This window comes from Amphimedon queenslandica, unplaced genomic scaffold (genome assembly GCF_000090795.2).
Source record: "Amphimedon queenslandica unplaced genomic scaffold, v1.1 AMPQUscaffold_13281, whole genome shotgun sequence".
Classification (NCBI taxonomy): domain Eukaryota; kingdom Metazoa; phylum Porifera; class Demospongiae; order Haplosclerida; family Niphatidae; genus Amphimedon; species Amphimedon queenslandica.
Window position 1 is genome coordinate 46,936 of NW_003546483.1, and position 25,383 is coordinate 72,318.

General features: G+C 35.0%; 6 protein-coding genes and 1 long non-coding RNA gene across 8 annotated transcripts; 3 read left to right on the forward strand and 4 right to left on the reverse strand.

Annotated features, from left to right (window-relative positions):
* Nucleotides 1-43: 43 nt before the first annotated feature.
* Nucleotides 44-467, reverse strand: LOC109583791 (uncharacterized). Its single transcript, XR_002185697.1, has 2 exons — nt 344-467; nt 44-291 (listed from the first exon to the last, which is right to left on the reverse strand). It is a non-coding gene; the product is annotated as an uncharacterized LOC109583791 (long non-coding RNA).
* A 1,546-nt stretch (nt 468-2,013) lies between these two features.
* Nucleotides 2,014-7,579, forward strand: LOC109583799 (trafficking protein particle complex subunit 11-like). Its single transcript, XM_019999274.1, has 12 exons — nt 2,014-2,216; nt 2,615-2,742; nt 2,888-3,013; nt 3,651-3,825; nt 4,025-4,084; nt 4,133-4,198; nt 4,501-4,566; nt 4,630-4,789; nt 5,149-5,412; nt 5,635-5,768; nt 6,043-6,219; nt 7,350-7,579. Exons 3-12 carry the CDS (start codon nt 3,000-3,002, stop codon nt 7,425-7,427), a joined length of 1,194 nt encoding a protein of 397 aa, XP_019854833.1. The 5' UTR covers nt 2,014-2,216; nt 2,615-2,742; nt 2,888-2,999; the 3' UTR covers nt 7,428-7,579.
* Nucleotides 7,580-7,620: 41 nt separating this feature from the next.
* LOC100641516 (syntaxin-1A-like) lies at nt 7,621-12,170 on the reverse strand. Of its 2 annotated transcripts, none has more exons than XM_019999275.1 (11): nt 11,597-12,170; nt 10,499-10,588; nt 10,015-10,102; nt 9,546-9,620; nt 9,248-9,324; nt 9,072-9,180; nt 8,557-8,633; nt 8,209-8,298; nt 8,108-8,155; nt 7,896-8,006; nt 7,621-7,771 (listed from the first exon to the last, which is right to left on the reverse strand). In XM_019999275.1, the coding sequence occupies exons 1-11, from the start codon at nt 11,672-11,674 to the stop codon at nt 7,664-7,666; spliced, it is 951 nt and encodes a 316-aa protein (XP_019854834.1). In that variant the 5' UTR covers nt 11,675-12,170; the 3' UTR covers nt 7,621-7,663. The 2 variants fall into 2 exon arrangements, with proteins under 2 accessions (XP_019854834.1, XP_011405383.2); XM_011407081.2 differs by having other exon boundaries at nt 10,499-10,674; nt 11,597-11,684.
* Nucleotides 12,171-12,270: 100 nt separating this feature from the next.
* LOC100632502 (calpain-9-like) lies at nt 12,271-17,886 on the forward strand. Its single transcript, XM_003388205.3, has 18 exons — nt 12,271-12,421; nt 12,479-12,652; nt 13,389-13,520; nt 13,609-13,799; nt 14,610-14,778; nt 15,105-15,188; nt 15,249-15,334; nt 15,424-15,593; nt 15,935-16,170; nt 16,364-16,569; nt 16,619-16,655; nt 16,764-16,875; nt 16,922-16,980; nt 17,127-17,195; nt 17,256-17,334; nt 17,387-17,503; nt 17,601-17,653; nt 17,706-17,886. Exons 1-18 carry the CDS (start codon nt 12,365-12,367, stop codon nt 17,730-17,732), a joined length of 2,058 nt encoding a protein of 685 aa, XP_003388253.1. The 5' UTR covers nt 12,271-12,364; the 3' UTR covers nt 17,733-17,886.
* LOC100641644 (cyclin-C-like) lies at nt 17,835-18,866 on the reverse strand. The gene has a single exon (XM_003388192.3). It carries the CDS (start codon nt 18,845-18,847, stop codon nt 18,014-18,016), a length of 834 nt encoding a protein of 277 aa, XP_003388240.1. The 5' UTR covers nt 18,848-18,866; the 3' UTR covers nt 17,835-18,013.
* Nucleotides 18,867-18,904: 38 nt separating this feature from the next.
* On the forward strand, nt 18,905-20,114 carry LOC100641772 (uncharacterized). Its single transcript, XM_011407082.2, has 2 exons — nt 18,905-19,537; nt 19,790-20,114. Exons 1-2 carry the CDS (start codon nt 19,001-19,003, stop codon nt 19,991-19,993), a joined length of 741 nt encoding a protein of 246 aa, XP_011405384.2. The 5' UTR covers nt 18,905-19,000; the 3' UTR covers nt 19,994-20,114.
* LOC109583798 (uncharacterized) lies at nt 20,103-25,380 on the reverse strand. Its single transcript, XM_019999271.1, has 11 exons — nt 25,190-25,380; nt 24,594-24,734; nt 23,735-23,842; nt 23,550-23,690; nt 22,794-22,888; nt 22,654-22,723; nt 21,136-22,500; nt 20,745-20,873; nt 20,535-20,691; nt 20,382-20,478; nt 20,103-20,316 (listed from the first exon to the last, which is right to left on the reverse strand). The coding sequence occupies exons 1-11, from the start codon at nt 25,355-25,357 to the stop codon at nt 20,127-20,129; spliced, it is 2,661 nt and encodes an 886-aa protein (XP_019854830.1). The 5' UTR covers nt 25,358-25,380; the 3' UTR covers nt 20,103-20,126.
* Nucleotides 25,381-25,383: the final 3 nt, after the last annotated feature.

Consider the following 25,383-nt stretch of genomic DNA (forward strand, 5'->3'; position numbering starts at 1 on the left):
TTTACTGTTAAGTTTGAGAGGTTTGTTTTGTACCCTTAACTTAAAAACTAAATGGTCTATGACATCAACTATCACACCATTCTAATGCTTAGAACATACCGGAGGTCACTGGCACACTCTCAATCATATAGATTATAAATTACAGAAAATATACAATTAAACATGTAATAATGGTGATTAATGATTGACAGTGCTGATTAACAATGAATTCCAACTGCAAACATCATGATTGCCACAGCAGACTACTTGGGCAAGTAGAAAGAGTGTCCCTCTACATTATTGAAGGGTTATCTGTACAAAATAAGACAATATGCAACCAAAAACTAATGAAATGTATGCCTACCTGCTTCACTTCTCCAGCCATTTTTAATTTTACATACGATTACTTAGAGTAAATTGGCCTAAAATTAATACGGTATAGGTAACTAGCATTTCCAGCCGCGAACGGAAGTTTCCAATCCCTTTCATTTACTCTATTATCTATGGTGCTACAACTTCCAATAACCGCATGGTAGGAAAATGTAGCACTGTGTGGAATATATAGTACTGCACAGTATAATATGTATGGGCTTTCCTGTTAACCACAAGCTTTGATAGAGGCAAATAACAGCCTCGGCTATATACACTAGACATGTAACAATAATAATAGTGATAAATGAGATCTGATCATCTTGCGCTGGCAACCTTTGCGACTTTTGAAATTTCATTTGATCTGCCCATGCACCACTACAAACCAATCAAAGCACTGTTGATTTGTAGATTATGGAAATTATTGCACTCGGGACGGTCTCGACAAAAATGTAGCACTCGGCTTCGCCTCATGCTACATTTTCCTCTCGACCGCCCCTCGTGCAATAATTTCCGTAACCTACTCTCAACAGTGCTTTAACTAATACCTAATTCAGGAAGATAATTTTTTGGGGGTAATAGGAACTTTATTATAGGACTTTGCTCCATAGCATTTCAGCAAAAAATTTAATAGTTAAAGGATTATTGCTATGTATATTAACTGTATTGTGAAAACCATACAGGTGTCAATGTGCAAATAATGAATCTCATTAGCTTAAATTAGGACAACCCACGATAGCCTTGTCATGTTATATATATGCATTTATAAAGAACTCTCCTAGGATTACTTAATGCAAACTTTCATATATTGTGAGTATCAAAAATTTTTGAATGGGCAATTCTTATTGCCCTGTGATACTACATTGCACTTTGAAAATAATAATAAAACTATCCAATTTAGGAACATATTTTTTGGGGCATTGAAGGGCAATAGGAAATGTTTTTTATAGATTGTAGGCCTTTGCTCCATAGTACTGTATAGCAGGAAGTTTTGGAGGGAATTAAATTTGGCGAATTGATGTTCTGATAGCCATTTTCAGTCATTATGCACATGTTCAATGGCACATGGCCACAAATTTGCCAAATTAAAATCCGCCAATCACCAAATTTTACAATTTGCCAAATTTTAGCCCCTCCAAAATTTCCCATTATATGGTATTTCAGCAGAAAGTTTAACCATTGTCTAAGACTTTTAGTTAAAGGATTTTTATCATCAAAATTTGAATATTAATTCCCAGCACTTAGTGAAGCCATACAGGTGACAATGTGCAAATAATGAATCTCATTAGCTTAAATTAGGACAACCCACGATAGCTTTGTCATGTTATATGCATTTATAAGGAGCCCTCCTAAGATTGTGTATTTGAGTTCTGTAAGTGCTAGATGCATGAAATTTTTGAATGGGCAATTCTTATTGCCCTGAGATACTACATTGTACTTTGAAATCATCTGTTTCAGCAAGATAATCTTTCTGGGCATTGATGGGCAATAGGAAATGTTTTTCTAGAGATAGGACTTTGTTCCAAAAAAGTTTAACTGTTGTCTTCTAAGACTTGTAGCTAAAGGATTGTTATTATCCATGTTATAGATAAACTACAGATGTTGAGGGTTACTGGATATACACTTGGATGTTAGTTGATTTAGAAGCCGAAATAGCCAGTAACACGAAATAGCTATAGTTTATCTGGTTTATACTACAGTGTGTGGGTGTATGAAAGGCACTGTCGTCTAACTACCAGAATTGGCAGTTAGATGATGGCTTCTAACTACCCCTGCTGTGGTCTACACTATATAAACTCGTGGTGGTGCCTTTGATACACCCACACACTGTAGTACAAATTAGAATAGCACTTAGTGAAACCATACAGGTACTAGGTGACAATGTGGAAATAATGAATCTCATTAGCATAAATTAGGACAACCCACGATAGCCTTGTCATGTTATATGCATTTATAAGGAGCCCTCTAAGGATTAGATATTTTAATGAGATACCAATGGTGCATGGAATCGGAAGTCTAAAAATTTTTGAATGGGCAATTCTTATTGCCCTGGGATTAGTGGTGGGTAATACTGATACTGTATTTTTTGGATACTGCGATTTGCTACTATTCAATATAATACTAACCACACCCTTTATTTTGCGATTTTAATTTTTGCGACGGAGCAAAAATCGCAAAATTTGTAAAAAATTTTGTTGCATGAATTTCATGGTATACGGTAGTTAAAGGATTATTATTGTGGATATTAATTGTATTGTAAAACTAGGTATCGTCAGTAGAGGCAGTATTGTCTGGTGGTTTATTTAAATGTGTTTGGTCACGAGGAGTCAGTAAAGATGATCCGTCACTAGTTGATTGGAACTGGAATAGAATCAAGAACAGAAGAACAACACTGTAAGAAAACCACACCCACTGATACCAGCAAACCACACCCATTAATCATTATACAAATCACGTTATAAAAAATTAATTTTTAAATGTAATTTTTAAAATTTTTATTGAGTAGGCTCTTAATTTTTATTGCTGTTTTAATTTTTAGTGTCCTGCAACGTGAAGCAAAGTCATCTCTCTCATTTGAGAAGTGTCCCATCATATTATTAGGAGAGTATTATCCAATAGACATTAAAATAAAGAACGAGGAGGCCAGTATCATGAAGGACATAAAGTAAGCAATCACAGAATCACTTGCATGTGTGTCACATGATTTGGAATGATTCCAAATGTGGCCAAAGACCGTGGGCTGTATATAGTACGGGGAATTTTGTCAAAAATGACAAGGAGAGAATCCTCCATTTTAATAATTTTTTCTGATACTTATACATGTTCTTATGTTGCGTAGAAAGTTTGAGCTAATTCCGATCAAAATTGAAGTTTCTACAAATTTTTTAAAGTTACTCAGAAATTGGGCCCAAGTCCCTGTACTATATAGTACAAGTATTTTATTAAAAGTGGCTAGGAGAGGTTTATGTCACATGATCAATGATACATGTCACATGACCTCTTATATTATCATTAATATGTCACATGATCAATGATACATGTCACATGACCTCTTATATTATCATTAATATGTCACATGATCAATGATACATGTCACATGACCTCTTATATTATCATTAATATGTCACATGATCAATGATACATGTCACATGACCTCTTATATTATCATTAATATGTCACATGATCAATGATACATGTCACATGACCTCTTATATTATCATTAATATGTCACATGATCAATGATACATGTCACATGACCTCTTATATTATCGTTAATATGTACATGTACGTTTACATATTAGGATCAGTGCTGTATTTCTACTGGACCAGCACAAATCAAAAATCAAAGAAGATGGGACTCCTCTTGTCCAGCTGTATGTCTCCCCTCCCTCTCCCTCTCTCTCCTCCTCTTCCATTCAACAAGACTCTCTCTACAGTATCCATATGCTTTGCGACACCCTTGAGCCCGATCAAGAGGTATAGTTATATTCAATTGCAATTTTTTGTGGCTTAGAATTTTTGCTAATTTTGTAAATTTTAAACGCAAGAAATAGTCTTTAAAAGATTTTACTATTTTATTAAGCTTTAAAGTATGCAAGAAAGGCGCATTTGCAAAAATATAAAAAAATTAGAAAAATAAAAATGTATATGATTTAATTTTTAAATATTTTTTTAGCTTTTGAGGACATTTTATGTGAAGTCTGTCTCAATGGGATCTCAGAGCATCAGCGTGTCCGTACGTTAATTAATGGGTGTGGCTTGGTTAATTAACCATTATTAATAGTTATCTTATAATGTTGACACTCCAGTGAGAGATGACTGGGACCCAGTAAACTGCATGTGTTTAAAGGCAAGTGTAACAGTAACACGCTTACATGTATTTTATTTATAAATGTACATGTACATGTATTTTACATGTGACGTACATGTGCATGTATTTTATTTATAAATGTACATGCACATGTATTTTACATGTGACGTACATGTGCATGTATTTTATTTATAAATGTACATGCACATGTATTTTACATGTGACGTACATGTGCATGTATTTTATTTATAAATGTACATGTACATGTATTTTACATGTGATGTACATGTGCATGTATTTTATTTATTTTTACATGTGATGTGTGTGTTTGCTATTCATAGGAGGAGATGTTGATGGTTGAGACAGTTACTCCGCTAAGAGTCAATCACAAAATAATGAACATGAAAGTATGGAGTTTTATGTATACATTAACAGTAGCGTTATTTATTATATTCTCTCCCTCTGTTTAGTTTCAGCCCACTGATGTCGTCTTTTTTGACGAGCCATTCCTACTACAGTCCTCCATACATTCGCTGTCGCCTTGGCAACTGTTGCTAGGCGACACTAAGTATCAAATGAATAAGTCTGTCGTGACTCTTAACCAGGACGACCTTCCTGGAGTAAAGGACAGTGAGTTGTTATTATTATTACGAGTTATATCATGTACAAGGAGCTAGAATTTTCTGTGGTTTGCTAATTGCTATTACAATGACTTTTAAAGATTAATTTTTTGCAAATTTGCCACACCTTTTAATTTGATTAGGTCACTAATTTTGTGCGAAATTTTGAAGATTAAATTTTTGTGATTTTTTTAATTTACAAAATTCGCAGAAATTTAAATTTGGGGCAACAGAAATTTTTAGCTCGTTAGTAAATGTACATGTATGTATTGATAGGAAGCCTGTACTGAATCAAAAACTCTCTCTCTCTCTCCTCTCTCTCTCTCTCCTCTCTCTCTCTCTCTCTCCTTTTCTCTTTCTGTTCCTCAGTTATTCTATCACAGCAAGACATTGCTTCAGACATTAGATGCATCAAAGTGCTTCAGTCACTCAATTCCTCTCTCTCTCCTACTCTTTCCCCTCCGTCTGACATCCAGTTGACACTCGGCACTTACAGTTATAAGTGGAACAGGAAGAGAGAGGGAGAGAGGAAAGAGGAAGAGGAGGGGGACAGTATTGGTAGCATAATGATGACAGGAAAGAATCATTTGCCTCAAGTTAATGTTAAGTATCTTCCCTACAACGTCACTGCAGGTATGTCATCTAGAAACGTTTGCCAAAATTAATCGTTTAGTTTTCCGGCATGTTTTTACCATGCAATGTTTAGTAGCATCATTTTTCTGACTAACTTTAAAATCCTTAAAAGCTCAGAAATCCATTTTATAATGTAAAGTCATTACTTCATCAAATTTACTAGCTACAGTACTGAATTAGTGACTGCATGTCTTTTGTAGTGAGAATATATTTCTTTTTTAGAGTTACCATCATATGCCATTCAACATGAAGTCCTACTAGCAGCCTATAGTATTAACAACAGGTCTATATATGTGCATGAGTTTGAAGCCCATCTTTCTGTTAACAGCGATTTTATAAGCTCCGGAAATAAACTGGTGAGCTTTAATAAATTAAAGAGTTTAATTACATGTACAATGTACATGTATAAATTTTGCATTAATTGGAAGTGCTTTATAAGGAAATGACAGTGTCCATCAAAAAAAAGTTCTTTAAAATGCTTAAATTTTAATTGCAACGTTTAAAAATTCTACATCATTTTTCTTCATTACCTCTCATTCCGTTTAATGCTATTTGTGTGGCTAATTATTATAGTTGAAATTTTTATGCAATATGTTTTAATTTTAAATTCAATTTTTTCATTTTTTCTAGAGCCGATTCAGGGTGCTACCACTCTCCTCTTACTCGCTCTCCTTCAATCTCTTTCCGTTGTCCTCTGGCTACCTCCAGCTCCCAAAGCTTGAGGTAACCTGCATCAGTCAGTCTAAACTGGATGAACAGGTTTTGCAAGCTACCACAGCGAGTCTGCCCACTTCAATATACGTCAAGGTAAGTAATTTATAGTGTTGTATAGTTTTATGTCATGATATTTTTGTGTTTGATGAAAGAAATTGTTTCATGAAAATATTTGTATGCTAAAACTCCAAATTTTGAAAAAATACCCTGTGCTATAGCCCATGGTTTTTTTTCCAAAAAATGGCTCCGAAATGACCCGCAATTTTTATTAAATTTTCTGATACATATTGATGTCCTTATGCTGTGTAGAAAGTTTGAGCCAATTCTGACTTCAATTTTTCAAGTTATGACCATTTTTTAAAAACTCCAAATTTTAAAAAAATACCCTGTACTATAGCCCATGGTTTTTTCCGAAAAATGGCTCCGAAATGATGCCCAATTTTTATTACATTTTCTGATACATATTGATGTCCGTATGCTATGTAGAAAGTTTGAGCCAATTCTGGCTTCAATTTTTTGAGTTATGACCATTTTTAAAAAACTCTAAATCGTGGCAAAGTAGTTGACTATTCAGATTTTGACAGAGCGGCCTCTGATGCCCACATTGGTATTTCTTAGATTTATTCCTTTTTTAAATTTTTATTCTATTATTATTATTATCATTATCATTATTATTATCAATATTATTATTATTATTATTATTATTATTATTATTATTATTATTATTATTATTATTATTATTTTCCCTTATCACTTTGTGTATCTTTCTTTACCTTAACCAATCTTTAACCTGTTCTTTGTTTTCTTCCTTATATTCCTTTCCTTAACCTACATGTTTATTTCTACCCTTTTTCATAATAAATTTTTTGAGGGCTCTGTTCCCTTTTCAACTGTACTATAGCCCATGGTTTTTTCCAAAAAATGGCTCCAAAATGACCCCCAATTTTTATTACATTTTCTGATACATATTGATGTACTTATGCTATATAGAAAATTTGAGCCAATTCTGACTTCAATTTTTCAAGTTATGACCATTTTTTTAAAAACTCCAAATTTCGGAAAAATACTCTGTACTATAGCCCATGGTTTTTTCCAAATAATGGCTCCAAAATGATCCCCAGTTTTTATTACATTTTCTGATACACATTAAGGCATTCTTATAATCGTGTGAAAATTGTGAGCTGCTTATGAGTATAATCTTTTTTATTTCTTGTTGTTTGTAGCCGTTTTCCTCTGAAGGGGTTTCCCCTCCTGGCAGTGTCTCAAGCTCCTTGAGGACGTCTGTGACAGCTAGTGTTTGATTGACCACGCCCACTGCAATTAATTAACAAACATAGACATCTTAAGTTTTTCTATTAATCACTATTATTATTATTATTACTATTATTATACTATTTTCTTTAAAAATTAGTAATTTATTTGTTAACATACATAGCACTATTTGACATCAATGTAATAATAATAATAATAATAATAATAATAATAATAATAATAATAATAATAATGTTAGTAACAAGCACATACATGTACATGTACATTATAGTCTTCCTTGAAGATACGATGCTCCTATAGCCACTGCTATCAGTATAGCAATCAATATGACAACTATTATGGTGGTAACTATGCAACATATGTAACACTTCACCTGTAGAAAAGGAGGAAGGGAAAGAGGGAGAAAGAAAGAGGGAGAGAGAGAAAGAGAGAGAGGGAGGGAGGGAGAGAGAGAGAGAGAAACATATAAAAAGAAATGTGATCCATGTTGATATTACTCTGTTGTTCTTTCTCTTGTAGTCTCTGGCAGCTCTAATGTTCTGCTGTCCCTTCTCCACGTAGGCAGCAGCATGCTCTATATTGTACTCAATATTGTTTATCATGTCACCCTAAAAGAAAAAAGAAAGAGAGAAAAATAAAAATTAACAATTATAATGAATAATAGTAATAATAAATAAATTAATAATAAATAATAATAATAATATTTTACCTGCTCATATACAAGTTGACCTAAATCGTAAAACATGTCATGGAGCTCCTAAACAAAAAATTGATTAAAAACATATTTATTTATTTATTTATTTGTCTTACTCTTATATTTTCCTCCAATCTCTTAATCTCCATGTGACGGACCTCAACTTCTGAGAGCATTCTCCGTTTTCCTTCAATGTCCCCTATTATCTATAAACAACAACAAAAAACAAACAAGTTAAGTTTTTGTTGTTATCATATAGTGGGTTTTTTCAAGGATAACAATCTTTGCAAATTTTAAAATGCACAAAATGAAATTCCTTGAAAATCTATTACTCATTACGATACAAGATGGCACAATAGTGGAAATTCACGAAAATTAATTTCGTGAACCTCTGGATACAGGTCTATTGCAAAAATTATTATCCTCAAAAAAACCACTACACACTCTAATTATTCTTAGCATACACTTTGTGCAAATATTTGAGTGTTGTCTTCCTCGAGCATCTGTTCCAATTTCTCATCACTGACTGGCTTGCCACTAGCTATTAATTTAAAAGGTATAAAACAATTTTGGAGCCATGTGCATGAAATTTTGGCAAAAGACAATAAACTATTTACATGCAAAGTTGGCAATAATTCACAACTTTAAAGGAGCTCAAACTTCCAAACAATGTGTACATGTACATAGCAAAAGTACATTGATGCGAATAAAAATTATGTTCCCTAGTAAATTTAATTAGTAGTAATACATGTATGTACATGTATATACATGCATGTAGATGTACATATATACATGTACATGTACATGTATATATGTACATGTACATGTATATAAGTATATAAATGCAGCTTTTATGCTCAAATTTTTTACCCTTTTCCGGGGCCCCCACTGGTCTCTCAGTGGCCCTGTGTATATACATGTACATGTACATGCATGTATACATGTACATGTATATAAGTATATGTTAGCTGGTGTTTACTTATTTGGACTTGTCTTTGTATCATTTGTTTGTTTCTCTCACGATAAGCTTCCTCCTCCTTATTATAGTCAATCATCACATCCTGGAACTTTCTAGATATACTGGAATACTGTGAGCATGTATGTGTGTACAATGTATGTATGATTTTATAAGTTTGATTGTATTCTTTTGTTTACTTGTGCTCTTCTTATTCGATATTCTGCAGAGTTCCTTTCTGGTCCTGTACCTTCTTTATCAAGACTTACTTTCATCCCTTTGTAAAGAGAGGGAGAGAGAGGAGGAGAGAGAGAAAGGGAGAGAGAGAGAAAGAGGGGGAGTGGGAGAGGGGGAAGGAAATAGTAGAGAAAGGTGAGAGGAGGGAGAGAGTACTATTTAAAAGTACACATGTATGTGTGTGTGATTGATCAGGTGAATAATTAAGACACAACTGAGTAGAGAGAGAGAGAGAGAGAGGGAGAAGGTTAGAATATTTACTTTTAAGTTCATCTGTGATGCTGTGTGACAAGTCTTTTATCTCTTCTTGTATTCTTTTATTTTCTTTCAAATCATCTGGAAACAGACATAAAACACAATGTCACGCATACTAAGAATATAAATACAAATGATCATCATTATATTGTACATTATATTAGTTGAAATATCAAGTGTCTACTAGTGCCTATTTGTCTGTCTATGTCACTGATTGTGAGTACTAGTGAATGTCTCATTGGAGTATCATGTATCAAATTAGTTTTAAGGTCAGACAACTACATCAATTTAAGGTAGGTGGATCATACCCACTCTTTACTATAGTTACAATTAATAACAGCAAAAAATAATAGTAATAATAATAGCAATAATAATAGTAATAATAATAGCAATAATAATAGTAATAATAATAGCAATAATAATAATAATAGTAATCAAATATAATAAGCATAAAACTAAATACTACAAAGCTAACTTTCTTTGGGTAGTGGGATCTTATAGTTGTTTGCAATCTTTCGGATAAGACTGTCTATTTTCGTGATATTTTCAGACAGTGAATCAATCTGGAGAGAAAGAGAGAAGGAAGAACTGAGCTAGAAAAATTTCAAATCTTTTCTAAGCGAGTAAAATAAAACTAAAAGTAAAACTACAGTTGTTTTTACTTTACACCTTGAAGTGTAATGTGTAATCACTAGTAGTAGTAGTACCTGAACAAACTTGTGATCATAAAACGTTGTGATTTCTAAACTTTCAATAATTTCAGAAATATAAACTGACAACCTGAATCAAAATCAAGCCTCATATGCTACGTCTATGAATAAAGGATCTTAAAACCATTTATATTTTAAAACCACTTATATTTTAAAACCGCTTATATTTTTAAAACGCTTATATCTTAAAATCGCTTATACTAAGCAACAAATGTTACAAGACTTGTTTTTATTATTATGATCATTTACTGTTGTTAGCATTTCATTAATCCCCTGTGATGGGTCTTCAACTGATGGTGATACAGCTGTTACTGAGTCGTCTACTATGGAGTGTCTGCCCTAAAAAAATTAATAAATATTTGCACATAGTGTTATGATAGACTATCAACTTGTAATTCCCCTCAGTTTGTGTGAAAATTGTTGAGCTGTGACAAGTTATTTTCAATTTTTGATGAGAGGCAAAGGAGAGAGAGAGGAGAAAGAGAGAGAGAGAGAGAGAGAGGAGAAATAAGAGAAAGAAAAGGAGAGAGAGAGGGGAAGGAAGTGTTCAAGAGAGACAAACACTTATAGCTAGTTATAGGGTGTTACAATTGACAGCTTGTATTTGAATTATGACATAGCAGCTGTAGTACTTCCATATTTGTCTATTGGGATAACTTAGTGCGCTCCTGTTTACCTGTACAGAATTCTGTTGGTACGTGTAGGCTTGTTATGACCTTTGTTATCTCTTTGCATCAAAATTATGACTGTAAGTAATATGCTAGTCAACTTCATAGATTAAGTAAGAGAAATTTTGATTCCTACTCTCTCTCTCTCATCACTACTAAAAGTAAATCTCTTGTTAGCACTTTTATTCAAAGCCCATTATATCACTGTTGCATATCCCCACCTTCTTCCATTTGCTTTTCACTATTCACATTAAAATTATTTACAACTGTATGACTATATTCTGTACTATCAATTGTTTCTCACATAATGTACTAATTACTTAGTCCTCTTTACTCCTCAAATCCCAAAATGAAAACAGTAACACCTGGCCATAAATAACTGTATAATATTCGTTAACAACTCAAGCGTGGTATGTCTACTTTTTGTTTATCAATGCCCCAACATGTCCTTATGTAGGTAAGATTGGTTTACAAGAGATATTTAATGGGCAAACCTTAGAATTGTATATATCAGCATAGTAATATCGTAATTGTGTGTACATGAAACAAAATAGGCATCAACTTGCACCTTCATTTTGTGCAATAGTAGCTAACAACAACAGCAGAAGAAGAATAGTGTATGTATATTATTACAATTTTGCAAAAATGCACTGGACGTGCAGTTTTGTGCGTTTCTTACGTGAGATCTGAGCGCTCCGAGCTTGTCTACCATTCCTATGCTAGCCGAGCTGGTCCGTCCATTGGATGAATAAGCCATACTAGTTCTCTCTTTCCACCTGGTATTTTGTTGTGATAAGAAAACTCAATTGTCAATAATCCAGTACAAAAACTGCTGTTATAGGCGGTTTGTGTCCTTCTGCTAGACCTCCGATGTTTTCTCTTTGAAATACAACACTGCTTCGAGGAAGAAAGATAAGCAAAAAAAGAATATTACATGGAAGTTATTAATAAAAGTTATTATTTTAAAAGTTAATAAAACTTAATAATCATTAATTTTAGACTCTAATTTATAAAAATTAAAATGAGAATTCCAAATAGGCCTGAGCCTATTATGCTCATAAATTTTCCCATTATTCTTTCTGGAAATTCTCAATATTTTCCCCCATTATTCTTTTCCTATTATTCTCAATTTATTCTCAATAATTTTCTCAAACAATCAATTGTAGTGTTTTCAAAATAGGTCTTCCAAAAGGTGCTAGCCAAAATTAAAAAAAAAATTCTTCTGCAATTACCATTAACCTCAACTTTACCCATTATTCTACTATTATTCCTATTTTCCCCCAATTATTCCAGCATTATGCCTCATGTGAGGAAGCCCCTATTATTCTTCAAATTATCTAATTCCAAACAACGCCCACACGATTTGATTAGCCTCTGATAGTATTTGAGCATTCCTTTCTTTTCAGAGCAAGAGGCAAAGGCGTGAAGAGAGAGAAAGAAGGCAGCCATGGCTGATCAAAGCGTTCAGATGAAGATATCTATACCAGGAAAAGCTCCTGAAGAAGTAAAGGCATTCCTCACTTGAGACTATGAAGTTTTTATGTCTATCCTCCATCTGTAGGGGCAAGGCACTTCTGATCTTGGAACAAGGGTCCCGGCCCAAGACTACGAGAAGCTGAGGAGAGATTGCATAAGGAGAGGGAAACTGTTTGAGGACCCTTACTTCCCTGCTAGCGACCAGTCGCTGTTCTACAGTCAGAAATTCCCCGTTAAAGTGGAATGGAAGAGACCAAAGGTATAATAAGATTAGTACGTGTGGATTTTGAAGTAAAATGCAACCGAGCCAACTGTACATAATGTATAATAGTAATAAAATAATAGCAACAAGAACAGAAAAGAGTGTAGTTAACAAATTACTACAAGGTTTATTTTATAGTAACAAGGTGTGAATAGTATATAATTAGCAAGATTGTAATCACCAATAGTGACAATTTTAAATACATAATATTATTATTATTGTTATTATTATTATTATTATTATTATTATTATTATACACTTAATTAAAAAGGCACAAATATAGCTTGTATCAACGTATGTGTGTACGAAGGATAATAATTTCACAAGAGTAAATCAATATTTATTTCTCTGCAACCACAGGAATTTAGAGTATTGTAACACTTAGTTCTTAGAAGAATTTTGAGTAATTTCTTGTTTAGCCAATACAGCATCAGCTATTGGTGGATAATGATGTAATTAGTCACTGTATGACTTCAATAATGAGTAGTGGGGTGTTTCAAGCATGATTGTTCCTTGACCCACCTATGTTTACCCTATGTAGGCAGCATAATCCATATAATGTACATACACATGTATGCAATGGAAGTTGGCTAATGGCTGTCTTATTTAATGCCAGCTTTGTTTGGGTGTGATACATTTTTGTGTGTGCTAATTGTCTGACAAAGAGGAAAGAAGTTAATTCTTTTTTTCTCTTTCTTTCTTTCTCCCTCTCCCCCCTCTTTCTCTCTTGTAGGAGATAGTGTCTGATCCTCAAATGTTCACTGGAGGCTCTTCAAGGTTTGATGTAGTCCAGGGAATGCTTGGAGACTGTTGGCTTGTGGCAGCCATTGCCTCTCTCACCCAAGACAAGAAGCTGATCAATAAAGTACAAGATACTTTAATACTTAAGAGTGTATTTTATAACCAAACTGCTCCCTCTCTCTCTCTCTTTCTCTCTCCTCTCTCTCTCTCAGGTCATTCCTCAAAACCAAGGTTGGGGTAAGGGCTATGCTGGTATCTTTCGCTTCCACTTTTGGCACTTTGGTGAATGGATTGACATTGTCATTGACGACAGGCTCCCAACCTACAATGGGAAGCTGATATTCATCCACTCAACTGATGAAAATGAGTTCTGGAGTGCTTTGCTTGAGAAAGCATACGCCAAGTGAGTGATACTCCTATTTTTACTATTTTAATTAATTTTATTCATAATAATTTTTCATCTTGTATTTTGCAATTTATTATTATTTATTCACAAAATATGAAGTAATAATAATAATTAATTATGACTATTATTATTATTATTATTATTATTATTATTATTATTATTATTATTATTATTATTATTATTATTATTATTACTATTTGAATCAATTGATATTATTATAACTACAGACATGATTGTATATATGTCTATTCTTACTATTATTATTATTATTATAACTTTATTATTACAATTTTATTATTATTATTATTATTATTATTATTATTACTTGCTATTATAAGTTGTAATGTTTTTAATTGTCTAAGGATTAGCTCATTAGCTTGGTTATTCTGGAACCAAATGACTTCAAATACTCAGAATTATTATAATAATAACAACCTCACTTTATAGAGAATATCTCCATTTAACAGACAGTATTTCATTCCTTGTTGTACAAGTATAACTTCCGCAAAACAGACACCTTTGTATGACAAACAAACTTTTCTTGTGCCAAAGTGTCTATTACGTATAGAGGCTACGTCTCTGATATCCTGAGGATGTATCAACAAAAATCTACAAAAGATATTATCCTTTTTGTAACTTTGTAGCTGAATAGTATATAATAGAAGAAAGAGAAAATGTGTGTGTGTGTGTGTTCGTGTTTGTATACCTCCCTTTCATTTCTAAGACTTCTTGACAACTGCAATCAAGTGTTTGGCATTTTAATTGAAATAATATCTTTGTTTATTTGTTACATGTTTCTCTCTGTAGGCTTTATGGCGGCTTTGAGGCACTGAAAGGTGGAAAGACATCCGAGGCCTTGACTGATTTCACGGGCGGAGTTGTCGAAACGTACGATTTGAAAAAATGTGATGCCACACTTTTTGATACCATAACACGAAATGCCACACGCTCTTGTCTCATGAGCTGCTCCATCAAAGTAATTACTCTTTTATTGAATTAGTGAATCCTCTTTTATTGGGCAAACATGAATGGAATTTATTTCATCAGATGCCATGCAATTTGAAATTGTATTTCAGAAACTGTAAATATTTCCTCGTCTTTTATTTCCTTTTTATAAATGAGCTTGATTATTAAGCCCTTAATATTTATCACACACACATAAAAATTAGATTTATATACATGAATTTAATTGAATAATATAATGCTTTTATACTTGCAATTTTACTTTTGATCATTGTTCCAGCCACAACACTCATTTTCAGTTCCTATAGCACTAGACTTAGCTTCCTTTCTCTCCAATAGATTGAAGGCAGAGATGAAGTAGAAGCAAAACTGGACAGTGGCCTAATCAAAGGACACGCCTACTCTGTCACTGGAGCAAAAACTGTACGTACATGCACTCACTGGTTTATTGAGCTAATGGCCTGTTCGTTGGTTTTTTTTTAGTTGAACATGAAAGGGAAAGTTATTAAGTTGCTGAGGATTCGTAATCCGTGGGGACAGAAGGAATGGAACGGAGACTGGAGTGACAAGTAGGTCCCTTTATTTTAAAAATACTTATAAAATAGCTTAAATAATATTAATAATTATGCATACGTGACCATTTTATTTTTCTCTCTAGTTCTCCATCTTGGAATCAAATATCTGCTGACAAGCGTAAGGAGATCCTCGAAGGAGAGAGTGCTAAGGAGGATGGAGAGTTCTACATGAGCTATGAAGACTTTTTGAAACATTTCACTGACTTTGAGGTCTGCTCGGTCACCGTCTCTGAGATGCAGGAAGACGAGAAAAGTACATTATTCATCTTTACACTTTGCAAGATTGTTCACACCTCATTTTATACCTTGAGGTGTAAATTAGTTGTAATTTTAACAGGGCTTTTCGCAGGATTTTGGCATAGTACAAAGGCCAAATTTTACCAAAATTGAAAAGGAGAAAACCCTCCATTTTAATAATTTTTTCTGATACATATACATGTTTTTATGTTTCGTAGAAAGTTAGAGCTGATTCCAATCAAATTTGGATTTTTAATGAATTTTTGAAGTTGCACCAAATGCCATGTTGGGTTGCTCATTTATGAGACTCTGAATTTTACTAAAAAGTGCTATTTTAAAATTCTTTCTCCCACACAGTTAAGAGTTGGAATTCTATAATTATCAACGGTGAGTGGTCCACAGTAAAAGGGACTGCTGGTGGCTGCCGTAACTACCCCACGTTTGTCAAGAACCCTCAGTACATTGTCAACCTCACTGAAGACAGCGATGGGGATGGGAAATGCTCTGTGCTCATCGCTTTGATGCAGAAACATCGTCGCAAGCAAAAGAAAATGGGAGTTCAAGATCTCTGCATAGGATTCTCCATTTATAAAGTAAGTAAAGTGTAGCAGTAATGGTTGCTATTGTACAATGTCTGCTTGGCATAGTTGCAATAATTTTAAAAGCATAAAATACTATAATAATAAAATAAAGCCAGTATTTTACAATCTACTGTTATTGATTTTTTGTTTTGGTAGTAATTATTCATAATTATTAATATTATATCTCATTTCTTTTTTTATCCAGAGCCCTGGTGATGGATCCCTACTGACCAAGCAATACGTTGATTATAATTACAGTACTGGTACTTCTGGCTCTTTCACCAATGCCAGGGAAGTCATGAAGCGTTTTGATCTTGATCCTGGGAAGTACGTTATTGTCCCATGTTCATTTAAACCAGGAGAAGAGGGGGACTTCCTCCTTCGTGTCTTCACTGAGAGTTATTCTGAAGAGTAAGTCTACAAGTTATTTGTGTGATATTAGCTTGCATTGTTTCTATAGGCAGTCTGCAGATCAAGAGGATAAACCTGCTACTGATGTAAGCTCCTCTAACTGATTTATCATTTTATATTTCTCTCTTTTTTCTCCGTGCCTCATAATCTTTGTATTTCTCTTACTTTGTCTTAATTTCCTATATTTTACATAGGCTGATCCTCGTATTGCTAAGATTCGTGGGTTATTCACACGTATTGCTGGAGATGATGAAGAAGTTGATTCTGAGGAACTCCAAGATTTGCTCACTGCCACCATGAGCAAAGGTAGAGAGAGAGGAAGAAGTTGAATTAATGTTTGATCTTTCTTTAGACTTGTCTTCTTCTGTTTTTGGTATTGATGCCTGCCGCTCTATGATTGCAATGCTAGACGTATCCTTAATACATCAGTGTTAATATAACTATTAATGTTTATATTAGCGCTAATATCAGTCTTAATATCAGTGTTAATATCAGTGTTAATATCAAGGCTACTAATTGGTAGTGTTGTTGTCTTTAACTGTGGTGGTTGTGTGTAGGTTAATAAAAATGGAACTCTTAATTTTGAGGAATTTCAGACGCTTCTTGAAACCATTGCCAAGTGGAAGGTACTGACCACTTAAAGTGTATCTCTTTTTAATTTTATCTTTTATTTTTTTTCCGCACAGCAAATGTTTTACAAATTTGATCGTGATCGTTCTGGAACTCTTGAGAAGCCAGAGGTCACTGCTGCAATCCGCAGTCTCGGTAATGCTGATAGTTTTTGTCATCAAACCAGTTTGACTTGTTTTTATAACAGGTTACAACATTTCCGGCGAGGGTATGAATGTCCTCTTCAATCGTTTTGCACGTAAAAGGAAGTACATGTTGATTGATGACTTCTCTGCCTGCCTATCCCGAGTGAAAATAATGACAGGTATAATTCGAAAAAAATATATCAATGATTGTCGTGTGATTCATGAGATCTTTATATGACATAACAGAAGACGGTTGACTTTTTCTTTTTCTTGTAGATACATTCAATCGCAAGTCAAAGAATGGTAGTATTCAGTTAAACCTTGATGAAGTAAGAAATTCAATTTTTTATTTCGCTATATATAATTTCTCTTCATTACTAGTACTACAAGATAACTCTTGATGCTTGAAAGACTTTGACAATCTTATCATCATCAACATTGATTAAAATATAATTATTTTTTTTAATTTCCCCTTTGCTACATGTACTTCAAAAACTGATATAGACAATCTGATTTCATAATGGTGTTCTCAATTAGTTTTATTTTTCTTTTAAAAAATAAATTAACTGCATGTCCACGCGGTCACACGGCCTTGCAACAGAGCAGATAAGAAATTCAATTTTTAAAGTAGTAATTTAAATAAAAATTAATTAACATGCTTTGATGAGATGACATCCAATAACAAACTGTTATTTATTAGGAGAAGGCGTGGGCTCTCCAGGCGAGCCACACTTTGTAGGTTTTGGCATCTTTGCCAGGAGCTCGGGGACATCCTTAGCCTCATCGTAACTCTTCCACATCTTGTATAGGTCTAGTATGAGATTCGTGATCTCAATGATCTTGTTCATATCAATAGAGAGCTCTGCAAACCACGCCTTCACGTCTTTCTTGTGGACGACGGCAGCCATGTGTATGGCAACGAGAGCTATCAGATAGGGAGGATATAACATGCATATATCGCTACGATAAGTATCATTCACTATCTTCCAAGCTGTGGGTAGGAGTATGTCCTCTTGTCCAAGGTCTGTTACATACTGTGTTAGGGGCCGGTATGGGTGATAGACTATCAAGCAACAGTCGAGCATTTCTAAAAGTAGAAACTCACACTCCATTATCAGTTGGGCTTTGTAGGAGTAGTCCTGGTTGTAGATGCTCTGGTATTTCTGTCTGATTAGGGATTTGCATCTGATGTAGAGGGTACCGGGTTGAACGACTCCACACTCCTCGACTTTCGATGCTAGATAGAGACAGGTCGGGCCTAATAGGAAGGGATCAACGTCTCCGAGGGAGTGACGGGAGTAGAATCGTCTGAAGTAGATGATGGCAGTGGAAATGACTTGCTGTCTTAGTTTCAATTGCTCTCCCCCGAGGGTTTGGATGAAGTTGGCGAAGAATATCATTAGTTTCTGGTAGTCTTCTGAACTAGAAAAGTACGAGACGTCTTTCTGGCGCCATACTTCTATTTCTTGCTTGTCCAGGAGCCATTCCTTGAAGTGACTTGACTCCCAAAAGTTGCCAGCCATTATTCTCTTGTTGTGGGCGTGGTTTAAATTGGCCACGCCCATGATAAACAAACCACACCTTCCTTCAAGTTGCATCTTGCACCACTGTGCTGAAACACAGCAACTTTACTACAAGCCCTTGCTTCCAGCAGACACACTAACTTGGTATTATTAATGGCTGGAGCAGTAGAAGACTCTCTTTTTAAGTTCCCTCGTACTCGCCATCTCTTTGATGCTGGAGGCAGTGGAGTATCCCGCGATGATTTGCTAATGGATCCATCAGAAGAAAAGAGGTTCTACTCCACACGTCAGCAGCAAGTCCTGGTTGCCTTAGAAGAGAAAGTAGACGGTGCTAACCTTGGCATATCGATAGGGCATGATATGAAAGTCTATGTACAAAATCGCTCTCATTACGTCAACTCAAAAACCCACAGACAGTTTAGTGCTTTGGACGGTTGGCTATCAGAGCATTCTTCATCACTGTACGAGCTCCTTCAGCCCGGGAAGCATGTTTTGTTTGGGGAATGGCTCTATGCAAAACATTCAATACATTATAAAGAGCTCCCTGGCTATTTCCTTGCTTTTGATATGTACGATAAGGAGACTGGCCAGTTTTATAGTAGGAGGGAGAGGAACAGGTTACTGGAATCAACGACCAACATACCGACCGTCCAACTCATCAAGGAGACCACATTGTCCGGGAGAGATGAAGTAAAATAATTTTTACTTTTTTGTAGCCATTTTTTAATGAGAACCATGTACATGGTCTTTGACCAAAGAGGCTATAAAGGCATTTATAAAACTGTAAGCTATTTTGGCAAAAACCATAGATTATGCCCATAGCCAATTAGTCAGAATTCAAGGTTTCTTAAATGCTTTTGAAAATGTTGGTCAAAGTTTAGGTGCTGCATGCATGTACATTATATGAGGGAAGCTATCATTGTACTTTATTATTGTATATAGGTCAAGAAGTTATTGGATACAAAAAGTGCATTTTATGATGGACCTTGCGAAGGTCTTTACTTAAGAATAGACCATGACATGCCTGGGGGGCCAGGACAGCCATATCTCTCAAGTAGAGCAAAGCTAGTCAGACCGGACTTTCTCCAACAAATCGACGAACAATGGACAAGACAACAATTTACAAAAAATATCGTTCGATTTTAATTTCATTCCAATTGTTATTATTATTATTATTAGCAGTATAGTATTTTCTTCAAAAAATAACAACAAAAATAATTAAAACTAGTCTCCACCAGCGTGTACAAAAACCGTGTGCATTTAAAAATTATAGTAATCATCACAAAAACGAGAGATTTGGTGCATCATTAAAATCAGTGCTATGCTGTTCGTGATGCTTGCGCATGCTCTTTGCCTGCCTTTCAAGCATGGCATGTATCACAAAAGAATCATTTGGAACGGTCCTAGTCGTGTGTAGATAACTCTCCCTGCCCATAGTGTTCTGACAGAACATTCTGCAGTATTCCTTACTAGAAAGGTCAAAAAAATGTGTTTTTTTACTTTTACATGTAGATTTAAAGCAGTAGATGCTTACCAGAGTGATAGCTGTCTTAAAGAAGGATCAGAGATGTATTCCTGATGTGCTCTTCTTACAGCATGCCTGAACTGATATGGTGCAGTCGATGAAGAAACTAGTGTTGATATACAACTTTAATAATCAAATGCTAAAGAATTGGGATATCCTTACCTTCACAATTCCCAGTCAGACCACTGTACATTGCTTGGTAGGTTTTAGGACCGTCAGATTTTACAGAGTCTCCCGCAACATATAACGAGTCTTTCTCCAATACACATGATTGGACTGTGTTATTTATGCATAGCAAGTGGGTCAGTGTGTTCTTCCACTAGTATATGAATGTGAATATAGTAAAGGACTGATGTAGAATTGTTATCTTACAAGTGATCTGACTAAGTTATGATCCTCTGGTAGATCAGTATGAGTAACAACCACTAGAACTGTATTGACACACTTTTGAATGTATACTGTCTTCCTAACCAAAGCAGAAGCACGTTTTGCCATACTTGCCTAATAAAAAGAAGAAATACCTATCAATAACTTTACATCATATGTTCTTGCCTATGGTGGTCGGGGGTGGTCAGGAAAACCACCTCAACAAATGAACCAACTAGTTCATCACTTAGACCAACCATCCAATTAATACTAATAGCCATACATAAAGCATGATATTGTAGTCTACTAGTATGGTGTACATAAATTTAAAAGGAACAATATTAGTCTCCAACCACTTCTAATTTTTTTCTAGGCAGAACCCTGATTACCAACTTACTTCATCTTCAACTACTCCAGTGAAAGTTTTCACCCAACTCTCAGCTCTGGGCCGCATTTTATTTGAGGGAAAGTTCAAGTCCATCTCGCCAATTTGGTCCTCGAATTCACTGTTTGACTCATTCACATCGTGATTCGGTGAGGCACTCTGTAAGCTGTGAGTCTCATCAATTTGATGATGATCATCATCAAGAGATGATTCGTGATCACCTTTATCAGGTGATCCATCAGGTACATGTGTATGTGCATTTAATTCTGAATTAAGAGAAGGCTCTGATATAGCTTTCGTAATGACTAGACTGCTCGTGTTTGAAAGGAGGCTGGAATTACTAATTTTAGGATTCCGTCCTTGTTTATCTTCTAAGACAGGATCTGTGCTCTCGTTATGACTATTCTGTGAGTCATTGCTAACGTTCAACTCATCCGATCTATCAAGAGTAGCATAAATATCGACTTTTGGCTTGTCTGAAGGCTCTTCCGTACTACCGGTGCTCGGGTTTTCAACTAAAGATGTCACTAAAGGCGTGAGAAAAGGTTGCGAGACTGTCAGTGTATCTGAAGTGGATAGAGAATGATCGTTATGAACAGGAGAGGTCGACGGGGGAGTGCCAAATCCATCACTAGCATCGGAATCGTGACTATCATCAGCTCGATCCTCTACAGTCGTCATAAAACCAGAGGAGGGTGTTCCATAAACTCCAGGAGAGACGGGAGTGTCTTCGGACAATACATCAGGGAGTGTACCATAAAGCCACTGCTTCCCATTGCTTATTGGGGTAGACACAGGCACTGACTGGGTAACTATGCTAGTATCAGAATCATCAGTAGCGTCCTGCTGTCTTTTCACTGATATAGTACGAGGAGGGGGGACCGGTCTTAATTTAACAGAGTTCCTAGTGGGGACTGGCGGGGGGCCGGGTTTAGGGGGCAGGGGGGGAGGTGCTTCGTCCATTTTAACTGGAAGAGATTGAGTGGGGAGGATCTCGCTGTAATCGTCTTCTTGGCTGTGGGAAAGACCACGGTTTGCTTTCGGTCGTTTAAGAGGAGAGATCCCAATCTGATGAGAAAAGGAAACAGAGTCCTTGCCGTAGCTGATGGTAACGAAATCAGCCGATCCACCCGAATCAGCTCTGTAGAGTGGAGCAATCTCAGATTTCTTTTGATCGTTGTTCGTGACTCTCTCGTGCCGAAAAACTGACGCTGCGATATCAGGGTCGGACGTTAAACTAGAGTAGAAGGAAGAGAGTTCTTGGTGAGTCCGTTTAATTTGAGCGAGGTCTGCTAGTTCCTCTGGAGACAGGTATACTTCAATGACCCAAACAGACTCTGGGGTCTCCCCATCATCTAATATTGACCTACGATTCAACTAAAAGAGAAATGGAAAGTGAAATAAAATGCACAATAAATCTATGCATAAAAATAATATTTTAATAATAATTGTATAGTACATCCAAAGTAATGTAATAATTATTAATTATGAATACTAATTTTATAAAAAATACATGCATATTTAACTAACATCGACTCCTCCATTAGAAACAAATAATAGTTTCTCTGCAATAGCCGGTGGCAGTTGACTGCATAGGAGCCTAGCAGAAGAACATGACAATAAACATGATACATGTACATCACATTATGTACACATGTACATGTACTTACTCCCTATTGTAGAATATGCAACCGCCAATCACGCTTTTCTTTAGCTGGATCTTCTTCAATAGTCTATGGGCTTGTAGAAATAATCTAGTCCCACCCTGAGGGATTATAAAATAATTAATAAATTACATGTTAGATTGATGGCAATATTATTCTGAATTGAGTTACAACTAGATACACATGTAGACATAGTTTCTGAAAAAAAGCATAGGCTATAGCCCATGGTTTTTTCCAAAAAATGGCTCCAAAATCACTCCCAATTTTTATTACATTTTCTGATACATATTGATGTACTTATGCTACGTAGAAAGTTTGAGCCAACTCCGACTTTAATTTTTTGAGTTATGACCATTTTTTAAAAACTCCAAATTTCGGAAAAATACCCTGTACTATAGCCCATGGTTTTTTCCAAAAAATGGCTCCGAAATCACCCCCAATTTTTATTACATTTTCTGATGCATATTGATGTACTTATGCTACGTAGAAAGTTTAAGCCAACTCCGACTTTAATTTTTCGAGTTACGACCATTTTTTAAAAACTCCAAATTTCGGAAAAATACCCTGTACTATAGCCCATGGTTTTTTCAAAAAATGGCTCCAAAAACACCCCTAATTATTATTACATTTGTGATGCTCTTATGCTTTGTAGAAATACATGTAATTAAAAATCTATAAAGTTGTAGGCATCTGACATGTAATATGTACATGTACAGTAACATGTACATGTAGCATTAATGTACATGTACATGTACTACGTACCCTTTCAGTGTCCAGTGAGATGTATGGCAATGGACTAAACATGGAGGGAAGACTGTGGCTCTGACGGAAAGTAAAGTCCATCACTGATTGAAAAATAGCCGTCATTTGAATAGTGAATATCTCCCAGTCTCCTTGCGACATCTACATAGCAATTAAATTATTAATAAGATACATTTTTTGCGTACCTCCATAACTTTATTTGCCGAGAAATAAGAAAACATGAAAAAGTCGTGAATCCTGTCCAAGTAGTTCATAACGCTGCTCTTTGGCTCATCAAACTTGCTCTGTAATCCCTAGAGAAATAATAATAATAATAATAATAATAATAATAATAATAGTGAATTAGTACATGTATGTTGCTACAATTCAATTTACATGTACTTGCTAGAGTAAATATGAAATTGCCATTATGCCATTATATGCATGTAAGACTTTAAAGCATCACACAGGGTATTAGTAAAAGTAAAAACGAAACGAAACCAGAAACAAAAAAGAAACGCTAAAGCCAATGTAGTTAGGAGTCCCCTAGTTACAATGTATGTTAGGAGTCCCCTTAGGTTGAATTTAGAGTTTAGTTTTCGTATTATTTTAGAGCGTACCCTAGTCATGCTAGGAATTCTACTTATGCTTGGAGTCCCCTAGTTTTGTTTTGGTCTAGTTTCTTTCCGTTTCATTTCTACTTTTACTAATACCCAATTACCACACTTACACATTCACAAGTTACTAATAATACACACTACATTAGCATTAGGCTTATAAAAACAATAAAGTGTTGGTATGACTTTATCACACTACATTAATTATTATACTATCCCCCCTGACCTTAAAAGGGAACTACTTAGAGCATTTTCCAAAAGATCAACAACCTTGATTGGATAGTAATGCTAAAACATCCACAAAACCATTCACTAACAGTTTTAATGGTGCCATAGAAAATGCTAAACGAATATAGGCAGGTACTATAGTACTACTGCTACTAATAATAGATTCTTAATTATATTTCTTTGTTTTAACAAAATATCATCAAAATTGTGTTTTTCTTACCATAATAAATGTTGTGTCTCCTAAGGAGCGTATTGCGAATCCGTTAGATCTGAGTTGAATGAATTTCGGCATCTTATTAGTAAAGTTAAGTATCAAAATTGATATCCCGATCAGCTGTGAACACCTCTGCTCTAGATTTGGCTGAAGAAAAATACGGAGAAAATTTGAGCATAAATCTTAACAGAATTAAATTACAAAGAGAAATGGGCCAAACCTTTAATTCACCAATGCCTACTATAAATTATACACTAGTCACAACAAGGATATGCCGTATGATATTTTGGAGAGAATTGCCAATATTATTGAAAACTGCTAATCACTAATGTACATGCATTATCAAATTAAAACCGACAAAATATAAAGTACTATGGGGCATATACATGTACATGGCGCAAAATTGGCACCTGCTAATAACAAAGGAAGTGAAAAACTACATGTACATGTACATTGTATGCATAAATGTAGGTAGATGCACGTCATAATGGTAACAAGTGACACTATAATCTGTAGTCTATGTATCTTAGAAATGTACTGGTTTGAAATACATTCTGATTGTGTAATTATTGATAATATATGTATGATATATATCTACACACTTTTTTCAGGTCTCCATCAGGTACATAAACTACAACCGCATCTTTGAATTCATCCGTCTCTTCCTTCAGTCTGGAGCGGTCGACAATAAAAAAAACTCTTTCAGGGCTCGGTTTGCTAGTAGTGCCGCCAGTGCGGGCAAGAGTACCCGAAGAAGACTGCTTCTCCATTACAGCTCGCTCCCTCCCTTCAAAAT